Here is an 18965-nt window from a genome sequence, read left to right as displayed (position 1 = left end):
CCCAAGTAGCTGGGACTACAGGCGCCTGCCACAACGCCTGGCTATTTTTTGGTTGCAGCTGTCATTGTTGTTTGGTGGGCCCGGGCTGGATTCGAACCTGCCAGCTCAGGTGTATATAGCTGGTGCCTTGCCGCTTGAGCCACAGGCGCTGAGCCTATTTTTCTATTTTTAGTAGAGCTGGAATCTCACTTTTACTCAGGCTAGTCTCAAACTCCTGAGCTCAAGCACTCCACCGGTCTTAGCCTCCCAGAGTGCTAGGATTTTAGGTGTAAGCCACTATATCCATCCTTAAGGACTGTTTTTAAAAAATAATTTAATGATTCTTAGAGAAAACAGCATGAATATTGAAGTACAAATGTCAAAAAATTTTGGTTTACTTGTCACCAGAATTAAAAATGCTCTCTCATTTGGCACTTACCAAATTGAAATACTTAGAAGCTGGCTCTTCCTATTTCCACATTACTAATCCTTATTTATTTTTAATTTTTTATTAAAAAATTTTTAAATTATTATGAGTACATAATACTTGTATAAAGTAATCTTTATTTTTTTAATTTTAAAGAATATCTAAAAATGTTATAGAGGAAAATCTCAATGAACTGGGTAAAATGTATATCGGAGAAGAGAGATAATTAAATTCATACAAAGAAAATCATACCCTTCTGCCCAAAGGTTTATGCAAGTCTTTACTCTGGTTTTGTGCAACAGTTCAAAACAAAACCACCCCTGAACGACAATAATAGTTTTGTTTGAAGATAAGTTACTAGATTCAGTACATATTTAGTGTAAGTTCTGTAGTTTCTCTGTAGGAGAGTAAGGTTATAATCATGATGATGACCAGTGCAAAGGTACTATGGGATTCTGAAGGGCTTCTGATTTATGAAAGTTAGTTTATATTCTATTTAGTATAAGTTAGTGTTAATTGAATTTTAGTCAACTTTTTTTTCATGGTAGGTATATTTTTTATGTGTAGAGTCATAAGACAAGCCATTATATAAAGAATACCCCTCTGATGCACTTAGGAACTTTAAAATCATTTAGTTTATAAATATTTTCTAGGTAGAAAGTTGGTTACTATTCTAGGGTAAAAAGGGGATGTTAATAGCCGAGTGTTCAATTCAGCCATTGAGTTAAAACAGATGAGTTATGGGTTGCTTAAGAACCTAATCATTGGCTCAGCGCCTGTGGCTCAAGTGGCTAAGGCGCCAGCCACATACACCTAAGGTGGCGGGTTCAAATCCAGCCTGGGCCTGCCAAACAACCATGACGGCTGCAACCAAAAAATAGCCAGGCGTTGTGGCAGGCGCCTGTGGTCCCAGCTACTTGGGAGACTGAGGCAGGAGACTTGCTTGAGCCCAGGAGTTGGAGGTTGCTGTGAGCTGTGATGCCACAGCACTCTACCCAGGGTGACAGCTTGAGGCTCTATGTCAAAAAAATAAGAACCTAATCATTTATACGGTTGTTGCTCTATGAAATGTATTCAGAGTTTTAAAAACTCAGCTTAGGGCGGTCCCTGTGGCTTAGTGGGTAGGGCGCCGGCCCCATATACCAAGGTGGCGTGTTCAAACCCAGCCCTGGCCAAACTGCAACAAAAAAATAGCTAGGCGTTCTGGCAGGCACCGGTGGTCCCAGCTACTTGGAAGGCTGAGGCAAGGGAATCGCCTAAGCCCAGGAGTTGGGGTTGCTGTGAGCTGTGTGATGCCACGGCACTCTACCGAGGGTAATAAAGTAAGAGTCTATCTCTACAAAAAAAATTAAAAAAAAAAACTCAGCTTAGTTTACATAAATACTTTTGGAAGTGAAAGTTGGGGATTGCCTCAAGAAACCAACTATTTTATAGCAGTAATTTTTTGCATATTTTATGCTTTGATCATGTTATGTTCTGGATGGTTAAAAGTTATTAATTCAATGTAATTCATATAAATCAAACAAGGTATATTTGGTAACCTGTTAAACCATTCTGTCTTCTATCATGATAGGAAAGGAATTTTACTCTAGTAATGTTATAAAACAGATGGCCAGGGGGAGGAAAATGTTTTAAAGTAACTGTTTTAAGGTGTAATTTGTTTTACTGTGCTTAATCTGTTCATATTTTAATTTTTATTTTTAGCCTCTCTAGCAATTATGATGCTCAAATGAAGAGCCTTTTAAGGATTGTGAGAATATTTTGTCACGTCTTTCGAATTGGTCCATCCTCTCCCAGTAATGGAATCGATATGGGATATAATGGGAATAAAACTCCAAGAAGCCAGGTGTTCAAGGTCAGAAAAGTATGTGACGTTGTTAGGAAGATAGACGTAAGAGAGATGAATTTGACAAAGCATGCATTCATTAATCAGAAACCTGATGAGCAGGACGTAAGTTTGGTTTATACCCATATCACTTTTTAAACTAGGCACACCTTTCTCCTTTCAACTCTGTCTAATCAACAGCAAGTCTTAATTGGTGAGCTTTCTATATATATTTTTTAAAAGTAAGATTTTTATTTCATTAGTGTTTTATTCTAAGGTTATAGATATTCAGAGTTTAAATTTAATTTTATTGAATTACAGTTTTTTAATGTAATATGCAGCCATCATGCTTTTTAAAAAAACATGTGTATTTCTTATTAGGAAGGAAAGAAACATCCAGTTATGTTTTTATTTTTATTTATTTTTTTGAGACAGAGTCTCACTTTGTCGCTCTTGGTAGAGTGCTGTGGCGTCGCAAAAACATCCAGTTTTCATTTAGATTTTATTATCATGTCTGTATGTTAGATAAGTGGCGTTGTGTGTGTTTTGAAAGTAAGGTTACTTTGGTTTACTAGGTTTACTACCAGTTAATTCCTGGGATCACTTCAAGGAAGAATCACTGAGATATTGTGTTAAAATATTTTGTATTACTTTAGCTGCGCATATGAGTGGAATCCTTGGAAGAAGGATTCCATATAAAATCCAAGGTGGTGTTGCAATTCATGTTAGATTATAATTTTATGAAGTAAACAAAGTAACTGTGGTTATAATTGTTATTGTTAATGTTGTCTTGGTTACTTTATGTTTTTAAATAACTCAAATTTGGGGAAGATGTGTAATTTAATAACTTTTTATAGTTTTTTTAAAGGTAATTAAAATTTTTCATAGTATAAAATTTGCTTTAGGGTTCATGAAGACTTAATATTTCTTTAAACCAGAGCTGTTGGCTATCGTGATGCTGATTTTGTGATGACTTTTTTTTGTTTTGCTTATCTGTGGTGTTGAATATTATGAAAAGTATGCAGGGACCTTTTTATTTTTTTAATCAACTTTCGTTAGTGTTTATGTACTTAATGCGTGGCCTAAGTCATCTCTCGTTCTTACAGTGTGTGGCAGAGAAAAAAAATAGGTTGGAGATCCTTGCCTTAAACAGTCTTTAGCACATACAAATGTAGGTCATATGTCCAAAAAGTGATAAAAGTATTATGTGCTACTTTTTTGAAAACTAGTTGGGGTTGACAGCTTTACTGTGTATGAAATTCAAAGATAAATCAGTGATTTATGCTAAATAATTATTTTCTTCCATAAAAGATACATATATTTCTTTTTTTTCCTTATTGTGCCACCTCCTGGAAGAACAAAGTTATACATCTTTTTGTAATTTAGATTTTGTCGTTTCATGTAGCACTTCCTTGAACCAAGTAAGGAGTGACAGCTGTTTTTATAAAATCTCCATTATCGATCTACTCTTTGTCAGTGCTGTTTTAAGTGAGTTTTACTGCTCAAACATTCATATCACATGTTGTTCTTTATGTGTTCTGGCATGGGTCACTCTGTTAGCGACTGAATCTATCCCTGATTTGACTTTCTACTGATCTTTTCTGTTCTTCTGTGTTGCTCAACAACAAATCAAATTATAGGCATAGATAAGGTCATCATTATACAAACTGAGTTAGATTATATTTAACATTGTCTGATAATTTAGTTAAAATTTGAATATGCTACCTACTTGGCTGGTGGTATCAGAAAGTAAGTATAATATGTCCTAAGCTGATGCCCCATAGTCTTTTTTTTTTTTTTTTTAAGGCAGAGGCTTACTCTATCGCTCTGGGTGGGAGTGCCCTGGTGTCATCATAGCTCACAGCAACCTCTGTTTCTTGGACTCAAGTGATTTCTTACCTCAGCTTCCCAAGTGGCTGGGACTACAAGTGCCTACCACAATGCCTGCCTGGTTTTTCTGTTTTCAGTAGAGACAGGGTCTCACGCTTAGCTGGTCTTGAACTCCTGAGCTCAAGCAATCCACCTGTCTCCGTCTCCCAGAGTGCTAGAATTACAGCCATGGCCATATCTGGCCCCTGTAGTCATTTAGTGCTTGATCTAAATGTTACTTTTCTGTCGAGGCACTTAACAGGGGAGAAAACGTTATCACTATTTTTCCTTCTTAGTTTTTAAAAAAAAATAGAATCTAAACTTTTTGTTTTGTCTCATATACAAGACATATACAATATAAAAGTCCTTTTTTTCTTGTTTGCTTTAATTTGCAAGTAACTTTATTGCATTTTTTTAGATACCATTTTCTGCATCAGTTATGACTACTTTTGTCTCAGGCCACTTATTTTCTATTAAATTTTAAAATAGTGAAACATTGTTATTACAAAACTCAGCTAATTTTTAAAAACATTAATAAGAATTAACTTTTACAGAGTTTATTCTCTTTCTGTCCAATTTTATGAATTAAATTTAAAATTATTGAGGGATGGCAAAGTGATCTGCCTTCCCACTTAAAAGGATAAAAATAGCAACTATACATTGTTATCCATTTGTATAAGGTCTCCTGTTCATTGTGGGGCCATTTAAGTTGTAAAGATCTTTACTATTTGCTGAGTTGCTGCAATGTTAGACTAGACATACTGTTTTAATTCTTACCACATTTTGTCTAAAGTAGCAAAATGTTGATTGATTCCTACTTTCCATTTCATTAACTAGGTACTCTAACTTGTCACTTTATTGTTAGAATTAACTAATGGGTTTTCCATTAAGAATGAATGGGTTTATAGGCCATGTGTTTTTAGTAGGTGAAATTGTTTAACATCCTGTTATTAGTTTTTTGATTTATTTTAGAAGTTCTTTAAGTTAGTTTTAACACTTAGCTATTCTTTCAAAGTTAAGAGATTTTTATCTCCCGCCTTGGGAACTTTGGTGTATTTGAAGGAGAAGTTCGTTTTTATTATTGAATCAGGGTGAACGTGGGGAAGATAATTTAGGTTTCCTATCTTGATGTGCTTTTTTTTTTTTTGTGAGTAGTACAAGCTTCATTGACTTATAATTTGGAATTCTTGGAAGTAAAAAAGATCTTGAAACTTTTAACTTTAGGATCTTTTGTGTTGTGGCATTGACATTATTTAGGTTGAGAATGCACACTAATAAGATTTTAAGGTGCTATTAACGAACTTAAGTTGGGGATGCTTTCCTGACAGATTTATCCCTCACTTTGATGCATCTTGAAATTTGTAAAAATTGTCCAAGTTTGGGATTATGTATTATAGTTTTGAAATGTAACTTAAAATATTTATAAATCATGTCATATTATTGTTACTATATGCAGAATATAATTCTGTGGTAACATATTATCAATAATATGAAATATTATCAGTATTTTTCAGTTCCCAGAAACCTGCTGATATTTTCCATAGTAATTTAACTCATCATTCAGTAACAATTGATGTATACAATGTTTTGCATCTTATTTAATGTATTTTATCATTATTTATAAATGTAGAAAGCATCTTAGATATGGTGTGCAGTGGTTTGTTTTTAATTTTTTAAGTTTATCTTAATGCTTTTGTCTGTGGCAGCTATTGCAGTTAGAAATTATTTGCACAGTATTCTTTTTTTATGATTGAGAAATGAATTTTCTGACTAGATGTTCAAAGGCAACTCCCTAGGTAAAGTCACTGAAGTTAAGATTTAGTTTTGGTATATATGTGATTAAAGAAAGAAAAGGTGAGAAAAAGGAAAAGTAAGGGAAGGCTCAACATGATTTGCTCTTTCTTTTTTCCCTCCTTCTTTTCTAATTCTTTGCTGTATTCCTTTTATGGAAAACTCTAGCTTTTCAATATCTTTGTCACCATCATTTTTACACAATTCATGTTTTTCTTTTTTGTATATTTCTGCATTATTCAGAATTTGCCTTTAGTTTTTACATGTTGTCAGTATTTGAAAGTAGCGTTGCTGGAGTTTAACTCAGTGCTCCTCTTCTTGTTTGCTCACTGCAAGAGTCCTTTCTTGCCGTAGGCTTCATCTCCATCCAGTGAGTTGGATTTTCTAGGTTTTTTCTTTTCCTTTTTAGAGGCCAGTTATTCCTTTGTTTGTTTCAGGCACTTTTACATCACTACCTGTTCTTTCCGTTTCGGAAGTTCATTTACTGATATAAAGCTGAATAGTTTTGCTGACATAAAAAGTTCTTTTTCATGTTCTGTAACAGGTTTAATGTTTTGTTTATAAAGAGAAACTAGCTACAAACTTGCACCATGATTAGAATTTTAAGATTTTCTATGAAGAGATCACGTAGTCAGGGTTTACGACAGCTGGTGCTTCTTGCCTTTCTTTCTTTCTTTTTTTTTTTTAAAGGTTTTATTTTATTTGTTTTTATTAAATCATAGCTGTGTACATTAATACTATCATGGGGTACAAAGTGCTGTTTCTATATACAATTTGAAATACTTTCATCCAGTTGGTTAACATAGCCTTCATTTTCTTAGTTATTGTGTTAAGACATTTAGAAAGATTCATATGTATCCTTATAGGATGAACCATAGGCGTGATCACACCAATCACCCTCCTTCTACCCATCCTCCCCCTTGGGGCTGAGGGAAAAGCCTTTTTTGTAACTGTGAAGGGTGCTCCTTTCAACCTCAAACAGACTACAATTAGTTTCACTTAACAAGGAAAATATCGAGCGTGCACCTGTGGCTCAAAGAAGTAGGGCCCGGCCCCATATACTGGAGGTGGCGAGTTCAAACGCGGCCCTGTCCAAAAACTGAAGAAGAAGAAGAAAAAAAAAAAAAGGGAAACATCGTGCTTACCTGCCTACCTAGACCATATTCACTAATCATTTGTGAGGTTTTTTTTTTTCTTATTTTATTTATTTTATTTTTATTTCAGATTAATATAAGGGTACAAATGATTAGGCTGCATTGTTTTTGTTTTTTTTTCTTTTTTTTTAAATTCGAGACAGAGTCTTACCTTTTTGCCCCAGGTAGCGTGCCATGGCATCATAGTTCACAGCAACCTCAGACTCTTGGACTCTAGCAATCCTCTTGCCTCAGCCTCCCGAGTAGCTAGGACCATAGGCACCCACCACAACACCAGGTTATTTTTTTAGAGATGGGCTTTTTTTTTTTTCGAGTTTCACTATGTCGCTCTTGGTCATAGCTCACAGCAACCTCAAACTCTTGGGCTCAAGTGGTTCTCTTGCCTCAGCCCCGCAAGTAGCTGGCTCTAGAGGGACCCACCAAAATGCGCCCGGCTATTTTTTGGTTGCAGTTGTCCTGTTTGTTAGCTGGCCTGTGCTGGGTTTGAGCCTACCAACTGTGGTGTATGTGGCTGGCACCATAACCACTGTGCTATGGGCCATGTTTTTGTTTTTTTTTGAGACAGAATCTCACTCTGTGGCCCTGGGTAGAGTTCTGTGGCATCATAATACCTCACAACTTGAAACTCTTGGTCTCAAGTGGTCCTTTTGCCTCAGCTTTTCTATTTTTAGTAGAGACGGGATCTTACTCCTGCTCATGTTGGTCCCAAACTCCTGAGCTCAAGTAGTCCACCTGTCTCAACCTCCCAGAGTTCTATGATTACAGATGTGAGCCACTGTGCCCAGCCTACTGATTATTTGTTGAGTGAGTGAACTGGGTTCTTGTTGAATCTAGTGGTGGTGGTTTTTTTTTTATTTTGTTTTTTTACTTTTGGTTTAATGTGTAAATGAAGACTTCGGGTGATTTAATTATTTGCAAATTCAAAAAGTAAAATATTCTCAAAAAGAGAATGTGGACATCTGAAGAAGGGCTGAAGAAGCAGTGGAGGAATTTGTTAGATAATAATTGGAAAGAATTTTGTGGTAGAACAAGTTGTGAAGCATTTCCTAAGGATCCAGATATGGTTGCATAATCTCTTTTCATAATGTAAAGATTATTTTACTTTCCATAAAAGTAAGATTTTTTTTGAAATATTTTTTTCCTTTTTCAAATTAAAAAATTTTTTTTCAGTGTCTCTCATTTGCTTTAGGATAGAGTGTAGTGATGTCAGCCTTACTCACAACAACCTCAAACTCCTGGACTTAAGCAATCCTCCTACGTCAGCCTCCTGAGTAGCTGGGACTATAGGCACCCACCACAAAGCCCAGCTAGTTTTTCTGTTTTTAGTAGAGATGAGTCTCGCTCTTGCTTAGGTTGGTTTCAAACTCCAGAGTTCAGGGGATCCTTCTGCCTCTGCCTCTGAGAGTTCTAGGATTATCAGCATGAGCCAATGTGTCCGGCCTTCACGGAAATATCTTTAAGAGTGAGCTTTTCTGATGCAGCTGGTCTGGTTTGTTGCATTCTGTGATTATATGAGATTCAAAAAGTAAGATTAACTTTTGCATTCATTCTCAATAGGAATATGTAAAATAGTATAGGATGAAGGACCACTTTGACCTTACCTTCCTTTTGAACTGTTAATCTTCATTTGGATATTCTACTAGGTCTTTAACACATGGAGTAGTTAGGCATTTGTATTCCTGCTTATTTTAAAAACTATTAATTATTTGAGGTCATATTTATATTTCATCTTTAGTATTTAGTGCTGTTGTAGCACTTGTGATAATGTATGATTTAAAAAACATCATTTGCTGTTTATTTACAGAAGACATTTTATTATTCTCAATAGGAATATTTTAAATTGTGTAGGAATAAGAAATAATTTACTCTCCACCCATCCCCTTTTTTTTAAAACTGTTAATCTTTATTTGGAATTAAGATTTTGCTAGTCAATATTTTGATAGAAGTTTAGGAATTATATTTCTGATATAAAAAATTATTTGGGCAGTGCCTGTGGCTCAAGGAGTAGAGTGCTGGCTCCATATACCGGGGATGGTGGGTTCAAGCCTGGCCATGGCCAAAAACTGCAAAAAAAGAAAAGAAAAATTACTGTTTATTTGAGATGGAGTGTGTGTGTATACTCATGTATCTCTATATGTAAGTGTATGCATGTATATACCAGGTTTTATAATCTCTTATAAATTATCTAAATTCTAAGAATTACATGTAAAGAAAGGAGCACAGTGAATGAAGCTGTTTTTTAGTTTTTTAGGAGAATTCTCAATTTTTTAATTGAAAAAGACATATGCAATTGAAAATTATTGACATTTACTGTATTAATACAATAAATGTTGGCTTGGGGCCCCATAGCACAGTGGTTATGGTGCCGGCCACATGCACTGACTGGCAGTTTGGATCCCACCTGGGCCAGCTGAACAACAATGACAGCTACAACAACAACAAAAATAAATAAATAAATAAAAATATAATAAAAGTTAGAGTAATTACATATGTAAAAGTAATGTGTGCTTTTAAAACTGAATATTTGAAAAAAGAAGAAAGATTGCTTATGAATTTTTTGTTAATTTTTAGTTTTACCTTTTTATTCCAAGGAATATGTAAATACAAACTAAATTTTTTCTGTGAGTGAAGAAATTATCATTTATATGATAGTTTATATTTTTGGTACTTACCTTTAGGCATTACTATCACATTAACTTGAGAAGATAGAATTTTCTCTTTTATATTTGGTTGCGTGAGTTTTTTTCTATTCTGTTGTTTTCCAAGAATGATATTAGAAAACACTTTTCTTTTTCTCTTAGCCTCTGGAATTGCTTTGGCATTCACTAGATGAATGGCTAGTTTTAATAGCTACAGAATTGATGAAAAACAAGAAGAACTCAACCGATATCACTTCTATTTTACTGAAACAAAAAGGCCAAGATCAAGATGCTACTTCCATTCCTCCATTTGAACCTCCAGGACCTGGGAGCTATGAAAATCTGTCCCCTGGCACAGGGGAATCTAAACCAGATGCTCTTGCAGGGAAACAGGAAGCCAGTGCAGATTGTCAGGATGTTATTTCTATGACAGCTAACCGGCTAAGTGCTGTCATTCAGGCTTTTTACATGTGCTGTTCTTGTCAGATGCCTCCAGGGTAAGAAAGTTTCAGCTTATTATTTTTCTCTCTGATAGATGGAGAAAAGCGATGAATGATATTTTTGTAATTTTAGTAACACAAATAATTTGTTGAGTTTAGCTTTTGTTTATTTTTGTTTTAGGGTACTATTTGTACTAATCTAGATCTAGTACAAAATTTTAAGCAAGTGATATTACTAGGTAGAATGGTGAATGTCATCTTGTATGAAATCTCTTAAATATGTATTTGAAATATATATAGTAGAGATGTGCAAAATTTCAAGATTTTAAAAAAGTCACGATAACATCTATTGATGAGAAGTTACAGTATATGTATTATTTCATTTTACAAATTGACTAGGCATTCCTCAATTTTCTAAATTTATGAAGAAGATTCAAACTGACATTTTTTAAATTTAATACAAATCTATCAAATTTGCTATACCATCAACTTTTTTGTCTATGTATTCTGATTCTTTTTTTTACCCCCTACAGAATGACTTCACCCCGTTTCATTGAATTTGTCTGCAAACATGATGAAGTTTTAAAATGCTTTGTTAACAGGTAAGTCTTTGCAGGGTTCATGGACTGCCTGGACAGGCTTTTCTATCTTAACGTTTCATCTCAACAGAAAAAAATGTTACTTCTGTTACTATACAAAATCTGCTAATAATAAGTGAAAGTAGGTATGGATTATTGTGTTTTTCTTCTCTTTCAGTATCTATATATTTGAATTTGCATTTCACTTAATACTACGCTTCCTTACTGTCCATTTAAATAAAATATCGTTTGTTTTTTTTTTAGAAATCCCAAAATTATATTTGATCACTTTCACTTTCTCCTTGAATGTCCTGAGTTGATGTCAAGATTCATGCATATCATAAAAGCACAGGTAGAAATTTTTCTTCATCTTGTTTGTAGAGTACCTAAGAAAATTAATTAAAATTTCTTTAATATTGTTTACTGGGTTGATTATTATACTTAAGATGTCTTGCTATAAGAGGAATGAAATTACCCATTACTTTAATATGAGGAGTAAATGTTTTTCAAGAAATATGTATCAAGTGTCTATTGTTTGTAAAGGCCTGTGCAAAAATAGCAGAATACATTGCCATATTTCCTGAAATAAGTTTCATGGAACACTAATCCCATGAGGCTGATGGTCCTTGAGAAAAGGATTTTAGATCTAAGTATGATTGGGAATAATTTACATCCTTTGTTATTTATAAAGCACATCAGCTTTGAGAAGTCTATTAGTAAAACTAATAATTTAATGTTGTTAATCCTTCAAACTTCCTTGACAACCTTTCCTCCACCAGAGTCATACCTGCTTATTCCATATACCTCCTGTTCCATGAAACAGGCGAGGGAAAGTAAACTTGTTTTACTGCTTACCAGCTGTGTAACTTTAGGCACATTTCTTAATATCTATGAACCTTGATTTCTTCATCTATAAAATTGTGATAATGACACCAATCTCCCAGAATTACAATAAAGAATAATCTTTAAAGAATGATGGGCATGGATATTTAATAAATGATAGTGGTTTTAGTTTTCTTTTTGTAGATGATCTTCATTCAGTCTAGCAGGAGAAATAATAAACATGATATAAACATGGTATAAAAATCATAATATTACCTGGTTCTTTAGGCTAGGGAAGAAGAGCTTGGTTCTGGCTTCTGTAATCAAGGGAATATTCAAAGAGAAAGATTTTAAATTAACTTTGGAAAGGCTTGAAAAACATTTTGATGGGAATAAATGGGGAAGGCAAATATTTCTAAGCTGAGATATGGGCCAAGGCACATGGATGGGGAAGTATTACAAAACTATAGTGGTTCTAGCAGAAATTTATGTAGCTGAGGAGTGAGATACAGTTCTGGATAGGTAGATTGGGCCTTGATCACTAGATTGAAGAAATCTTGTTTGCTAGGCTGTTAGAAGCCACTGATAACTTTGCTTTAAAAGAATGACATCCTAGCAAAGTTCTAGAAGAAAATTTGTCATATATATAGGACAGACTGGAGGCTATGGTTTGGTTAGTAGTCATAGGTAATAAATACAACATAGGTAGCTTTTTTTAAAATTTCAAAATATTAAGGGGAGTACAAATGTTTTTGTTACACAGATAGCTTTTATATGGCTTAAGTCAGGGCTGTTAGTGTACCTACCACCCAAATAGTGTTCATTGTATCTGTTAGGTAAGTCTTTACCCCTCCCTTCCCCTGCCATAGGTAGTTTTTAATGCCTTTAGGGACACTCACCCTTCTAGGACTTAAAAAGCTAAGAACTACATTTTAAAATACGCACATGTGTTTAGGGATCTTTTGATACTTGTTTAATAATGATAATGTGAAAAAGAAGGCAGTAATAATAACTTACATTTATTAATACTAGTTTTACTGTGTATTTGCTTTACATGAATTATTTAATTTCTTAACAATCATTAACAATCATCATTTTACCTTAGATAAAAGATGGGTACCCTTTTATCTAAGCTGAAGGGGTGTTAAGTAACTTGGTTAAGTCATTCAGTTACTAAGTGAGAGAAACAGAATTCCCAAGTCTGTGTGATTAAGTTCATTTGCTTAACCTATACTATATGACTTTCTTTTGGGGCAAATAAGACAAGAGGCAAAAGATTTTAGGGTTTTTTTGTTTTATTTTGTTTTTGAGACAGCAGGTGTATACTACCATGCTTGGCTAATTTTTTTATTTTTAGGTGAGACAGGGTCTCCCTTTGCTCAGGCTGGTCCTAACTTCCTTGATCACAAGCAGTCCTTCTGCCTCCACCTCCCAGAGTGAGGCATTTTAGTGTGAGCCATAGTGCCTGATCAAAGATTTTAGTTTTTGAGAGAGAAATAGTTTTGTTTTGTTTTGTTTTAGGACTTGAACACATTTTATTGTAACTCAAATAAATAACAACTGTAACTAACTTTTGTGAGCAATTTCTGTGAAAAATCTAAATTCTCTAGTACATTAAAAATAGTCTCTGGTTGAGGAAAGAGGCATTTGTATTCATCTGCATGAACATAAAAGTGGTACCAGTCTAACCCCTCTAGTCAAGAAGACTAAGGTCAATATGGAAGTAGACGTAAGGAAAATAGTCTTGGTTATTGAGTTGTAAACCAGGGATCTCCACAGGTGGATACCGTATACTTGAGGGCAGCCACTTCATCCCAGTGTGTGAAGACAGAGTTCAGAACCTCCCTCAAATATTTACTGGATGACTTCTTACGCAGTTGCAGGACCACTGCCTGAAAGTTCACTGGCAGTCTATACCTGAGCACAGACTCCACAAACACTCTCAGGGCCTTTAGGTGGATCCAGGCAATGAGGCTTTGCTGAAGTTCACCTTGAGTCTGTGCAGCAGGAAGCCTTCACCCTTACCCTCACTCACTCTCTGTTAGTCTCCCCTGCAGCAAGCCTTTCAGTGTGATCTAATGGGGTTACTTTAACCTTGTGGTTTGAGAAGGTGGATGATCCTTTTTTTGTTTTTTGTTTTTGGTTGCAGTTTTTGGCCAGGGCTGGGTTTGAACCCACCACCTCTGGCATATGGGGCTGGTGCCCTACTCCTTGAGCCACAGGCACCACCCAGATGATCCTTTTTTAAAGGTAGCACAGGAAGTTTGAAACCACAGTTTCTTATCAGACAGCAGTCTGGTCATCTCCTCCCTTTCCTTTTTATTTTTTTTGCAGTTTTTGGCCGGGACTGGGTTTGAATCCACCATCTCTGGTATATGGGGCCAGTGCCCTACTCATTTGAGCCACAGGTGCTGCCCCTTCCTTTCCTTTTTAATTTTGTTTTTATCATAGTAAAATTCATGGGCAGTGAACTTGTTTTCTTTGGCTTTGCTTTTAAAATTGTTAGTTGCTTTTCAAAACACAATCATTCTGAAGAGGCCACCCTCATTGTCTTCAGAAATCAGTTTGGTTGACCAAGGGACTACCATGTCCAAGGGGGATTCACAGGTTTTTTTCATTGTGTGTAGCTTGGTTTGGAGGCAATGACAAGGAGGGTGATGAGATATTCAGAATCCAGCATGAAATCTTCTTTGCTCACAGTGTAACTCACTCAGTGTCTAAGTGAAGAGGTTCTCCATGGATTTCTTCTCAGGTTCTCCAAGGTTGTCTTAGAGTATTGTAGGCAGCCATCTGGGCCTTCAGATCTATCTTAATCTGTGCCAGTTGCTTCGCTAGTGTGTCTACCACACCATGAACAGCTGCTTTGTGGGATTATTTTCCCATGTCCCCTTCAGAGTAAGTCACGAAGGACATCAGATTGACTCCATTGGCCAGAAGGTTCTCCTGGACCTTCCCCTTTGAGTCCTTCATCTCTTCTGCCATGCTCTGGGCCATCCTCTTTATGAGGCTTTTAGCAAAGGTATCAAGTCTCCCCAACTCATCTAAGAGGCCTACTAGGAGTTCCAAGGTCTCCATCTTGAAATCAGGAATAGTGAATTTGGTATTGTAAGACAGGTTGGACTTGGAGGTTACAGGATTTATCTTCTCCAGAGCTTGTAAATTTTCCTTATTGACAGGGGCAGAAATTAACCAAAACTCTGACATGCTTCCAGTCTTCTCTTATCCAGTTACTTGGTGAGCCTAGAGAGTAGTTTTGGCCTGGGGCCTCTACCTTGGAGTCTCTCTGCTGGCTGGGGTGAGTGTGTGTTCATATCTTCCCCTGAGGTTTCTCCCCTCCCGTGGCTGCCTCCAGCACCACTGAATAGTGGGAGCCAGAAGGGTACAGGCTGTACTGTTGGGACTGCTGTGGGCGGCAGGTACCTAATTTGCTGTTTTTAACCTCATTTTTTCTTTTCGCTTCATAAACAATTTGGTCAAATAGCACCTGCATTAGGTATCTACCTTTTAGACCCAGAGAGGTTTTTTGTCTCCCCCTGCCAACCTGGACTGCCTAGGATGAGGTTGATGTCCACATGGGTAGTGGTGGCCCAGTGGTAAAGAGGGTGTTGGTGTAGCAGTGGGGCCCAGCTTGTATTGTGTGAGTTAGATTGCGTAAGGGAGATGTCCATTTGAGGGGTGGCGGTGGTGATCAGACTTGTCTGACAGAGCTCTAGTGGGGTGGTGGAGGGCATCCATGAAGTAAAGTGGCCATGTCAGTGACAGGGGATTGGTTATATACTGAGGGGATGGGGTATGGGGAGGAGTGAAAATTGATCAAATAAGTGTGAGAGCCTAATTTCTCACTGTTGGAGAAAGAAGTTGTAGAATGGAGGAAAATAGAACAAACATATGCTGTTGAATTTGAATTGGAGTTATCAATGTGAACTTACAAGTTTTCAATTTGTATAGATAGGTGATAGCAAACTTGGTACCAAGCTTTGGGTTTCTGCCATGCTCAATGAACCAGGGCTCATTGGAGAGATGGCTAATTCCAGGGCTGGGTCAGAGAAAGTACAAGGTGAGCTTGGAACATTTTGGGGGGCAAGAAGTAAGGAAGTATTCAAAGAATGATGAGGTTCTGTCAAAGTGACTCAGAAGCCAGCTCGAATGGACTCCCACTACCATACTGGAACAATTTGAACATCAAAGTAAATAATGATGGCAAATTGTTATAAATAAAATTAGAACTTATGAGTTTGTAATAAAGAAATTAATGAATATTAGTGGAAGCTTTACTGGTGGGATTTATTTATACAGTCTTAAAGTATCTCTCCATGTAATGCTCACTAATTACAAAGAAAAAAATGGGGATTTACAGTGGAGAAGCTTGGTGGTGGTCAGACAGACAGACTGGAGTGCTAGCTGAGAAGACATGCTGAGATGAATGCAGCATCTCCCCTGTGATGTTTCTGTGAAGGATGCATACCTTGCATCTAATCATGAGGAATCATTAGACTAACTTCTTTGAGGGACATTCTACAAAATTAACTGACCTGCAGTCTTTAAAACTATCAAAGTTATGAAAATTGAAGGAAACTGACAGACAAGACAAAGGTGGTTTATGAATCATTTTGCTATAAAGGACGTTTCTGGGAAATTGGGAAAACTAGAAATGGGATCTGAGTATTAGGGGTACTAGTAGTGTTATCTGTGAATGTCCTGATTTTGGTGGTTGTTGTGGAGAATTCCCTTGTTTGTGGGCAGTACAGTCTAAAGTATTTATGGGTGCTTGGGCAACATATTGGCAACTTTCACATCAGAGGGGGAAAGAGGACTTTTTACTCTAATGTTCTTGGGAATTTTCTGTAAGTTGGAGACTGTTCATCTTCAAAAAGTTAAACCACGTTCAAGATAACTTTTTTGTGGTGTTGGATAGTATTGATCATATTTATCTCTTGAAACTTTACTTTTGTGGTATTGCACAACCCTGGTTCTCCTTTGATTTTTCTGGATGTGTTTATAATTTGCTAAGCAAATTCTCAGCCATGAGCTGTTATCATAAGCTTCTTCATTCTTGGTGTTCTCTGTTTTTAATTTCTTAAATAAGGGACCTGACCCTGTCTCACTTCAGTTTTGTCCATGGCTCTATTTCCAGGGTCTCAGCTGCAGCATAGTCCAGTACATATTTCCAGGTCCCTAAGAGTTACTCTCCACACTAATTTTAAATTCAGGATACGTAAAACCTAATTATCTTTCTGCTGTTCTTTCTAGGAGTGTGGGCATTAAGTTGTAGGGAGTTTTGTTACCTCCCGAGTTGTTTCTGTTAATAAATTCTATCCCTGGAGATCTTCTGTTTTAATGTCTATTCAAAAGAGCATTGTCTTTCAGATTTACTCCATTGTTCCTTTTTCTACCAAAACCAGGGTCTTATCCTACCTATTTACTGCAACTGCTGTCTGGATGGTCTCCCTTTATACTGGTGCCAAACTCATTTTAATTCCTGTATTTATCATGTTACTCCTCTGATGAGATAGTCACCACGGCCCCTGTATCTTTACTTGAGTGTCAGGATCTGTAATCATATGCTCCGTTTGCTTACACAAGCGTGTAGGGTAGAACTCCTGTTACGCCAGTGCCTTCCCTACATCTTCCAAGGACACACGGTTCCTCTTCTCTGCCGTTTTCCCTGTCTCCTTTAGCCTGGTGAGCAAGGTGAGCCCTCTTTCCTCCTTGCTTGAGCAAGTCCTACTGAGCTTTGAGTCCTAGTTCAAACCGTTTCCCTAGGAAGCCTTGTACTTCACTCATCTTCATAGTTCCTAATTTTTTTGTAAGTCTGCACTTTATACTTCACTGTGTAGAAGTTGATATACATATTGTATTGTTCTGTTAGACTCAACTTTTTAATTGTAATGAACAGTTTTTACAAAGGAAATGGAGATATTTTTACTGCTTTTATGTTAGCTGCAGTGTTGGCACGTATTAGGCACTTTCTGATTATTAATAATACTTTCTGAGTAATCATAACAATTGATATCACTTGCAGTTTGCTTACCTGGCAGATGAACAAAAGGTAGAGTTTACTGTTCAAGAGATCTTACTTGTCAGTTTTTAGGGTGAAAGAAGGGAAGAGAAAAGGGTCACCAATCTTTTTCTATTTCCTATTCCAAAGGATAGAAATAAGAATTAAGTTAGGTGTAAAAGATTATCTTCATGAAAAATTAAATGAAAGATGCAATGTAATTGTTTTGAGTTTGACAGTTCATTTTTATAAGCCTTGTATTAAAAAGAAATTGAGAGTAAATATGTTCAGTTACATATCTGATATTAAGTTCTCAGATATAACCTAATTTATCAAGTTGTTTCTGTTGAAAATGTAGGAGTTTCAAAAAACATATTTTCTAGGTAGTCAAAGTATTTCAGCTAAGATCTGCCTTTTTGTGAATAGTTATTAAAATGTTAAAACATTATCTAATACCTATGTATAAATAAAGATCTAAGGATGATTATTGCAGAAAGGACATTTAGCATGTTAGCAAATTTGGTAATTAGGCAACTGAAATACTGCTAACATATTTTACTGTTATTTTTGGGCTAGCCATTTAAAGATCGCTGTGAATGGTTCTATGAACATTTGCATTCAGGACAACCAGATTCAGACATGGTGCACAGGCCAGTGAATGAAAATGATATCCTGCTGGTTCATAGAGGTATGTTTAACAAACAAACTGGTATGTGTGTGAAGCACAAAGTACTCGTTATTGTGAATTTTGATATGTAAAATTAACCAGTGCTACATATTTAGATTCTATTTTTAGGAGTAGCTGTGAAGTTGTGTCAAAAGCAAATTGTGCAAAGCTCAAGCAAGGAATTGCTGTACGGTTCCATGGAGAAGAAGGAATGGTAGGTATAGAAATAAGTGATACAGAAATCGCTGTGTACAGAAGATTGAAACGTACTTGACTAAAGTTTAAAACTTAGTTGATAAGGGAAGAAATTTAATGTGATTTTAAGCTTGTTATTCAGAAAAAAATTTCCCAATATGTTTCTGTTGATGCTTAATTTTATTTTCTTGAATTTGGGAGTCAAGGTGTTGTATGTGAGTGGTTTGATATCGTTTCAAACTTAGTTGATAAGGGAAGAAATTTAATGTGATTTTAATTTTGTTACTTAGAAAAAATTTTCCCAGTGTATTTCTGTTGATGCTTAATTTTATTTTCTTGAACTCAGGGTCAAGGTGTTGTGCGTGAGTGGTTTGATATTCTGTCTAATGAGATAGTCAATCCTGATTATGCATTGTTTACCCAGTCAGCTGATGGTAAGTTGTATGGTCTAGACGACTTTTTCTGTGACTTGTCACATTTTTCAAGTTTCTTGAGTACATTTTATCTTTGATTTCTGTAGTAGCCCTGTAAGTTGGTGGGATACTCCCATTCTTATAGAAGAGAAAACTGAAATTCAGAGT

General features: G+C 36.0%; 1 protein-coding gene and 1 pseudogene across 3 annotated transcripts in view; one reads left to right on the top strand and one right to left on the bottom strand.

The window, feature by feature from the left end:
• HACE1 (HECT domain and ankyrin repeat containing E3 ubiquitin protein ligase 1) overlaps positions 1–18965 on the top strand; it is a 108884-nt gene that overhangs the window by 53429 nt on the left and 36490 nt on the right. For 2 of the 3 annotated variants that reach the window (XM_003781563.3, XM_023513061.1), the window contains 7 exons: positions 2111–2261; positions 9847–10181; positions 10658–10726; positions 10967–11054; positions 18099–18210; positions 18306–18403; positions 18731–18818. In XM_003781563.3, coding sequence (XP_003781611.1) covers positions 2111–2261; positions 9847–10181; positions 10658–10726; positions 10967–11054; positions 18099–18210; positions 18306–18403; positions 18731–18818 — 941 coding nt within the window. Of the gene's footprint in view, positions 1–2110; positions 2358–9846; positions 10182–10657; positions 10727–10966; positions 11055–18098; positions 18211–18305; positions 18404–18730; positions 18819–18965 lie in introns of all 3 variants that reach the window. The other variant, XM_023513060.1, reaches the window with a different exon arrangement.
• On the bottom strand, positions 13218–14728 carry LOC105886970 (annotated as a pseudogene).

This window comes from Otolemur garnettii, unplaced genomic scaffold (genome assembly GCF_000181295.1).
Source record: "Otolemur garnettii isolate 467f Iridium unplaced genomic scaffold, OtoGar3 scaffold00002, whole genome shotgun sequence".
Taxonomy (NCBI): Eukaryota; Metazoa; Chordata; class Mammalia; order Primates; family Galagidae; genus Otolemur; species Otolemur garnettii.
Note: the sequence above shows the minus strand (reverse complement) of the source record. Positions and strands in the feature narration are given on the sequence as shown.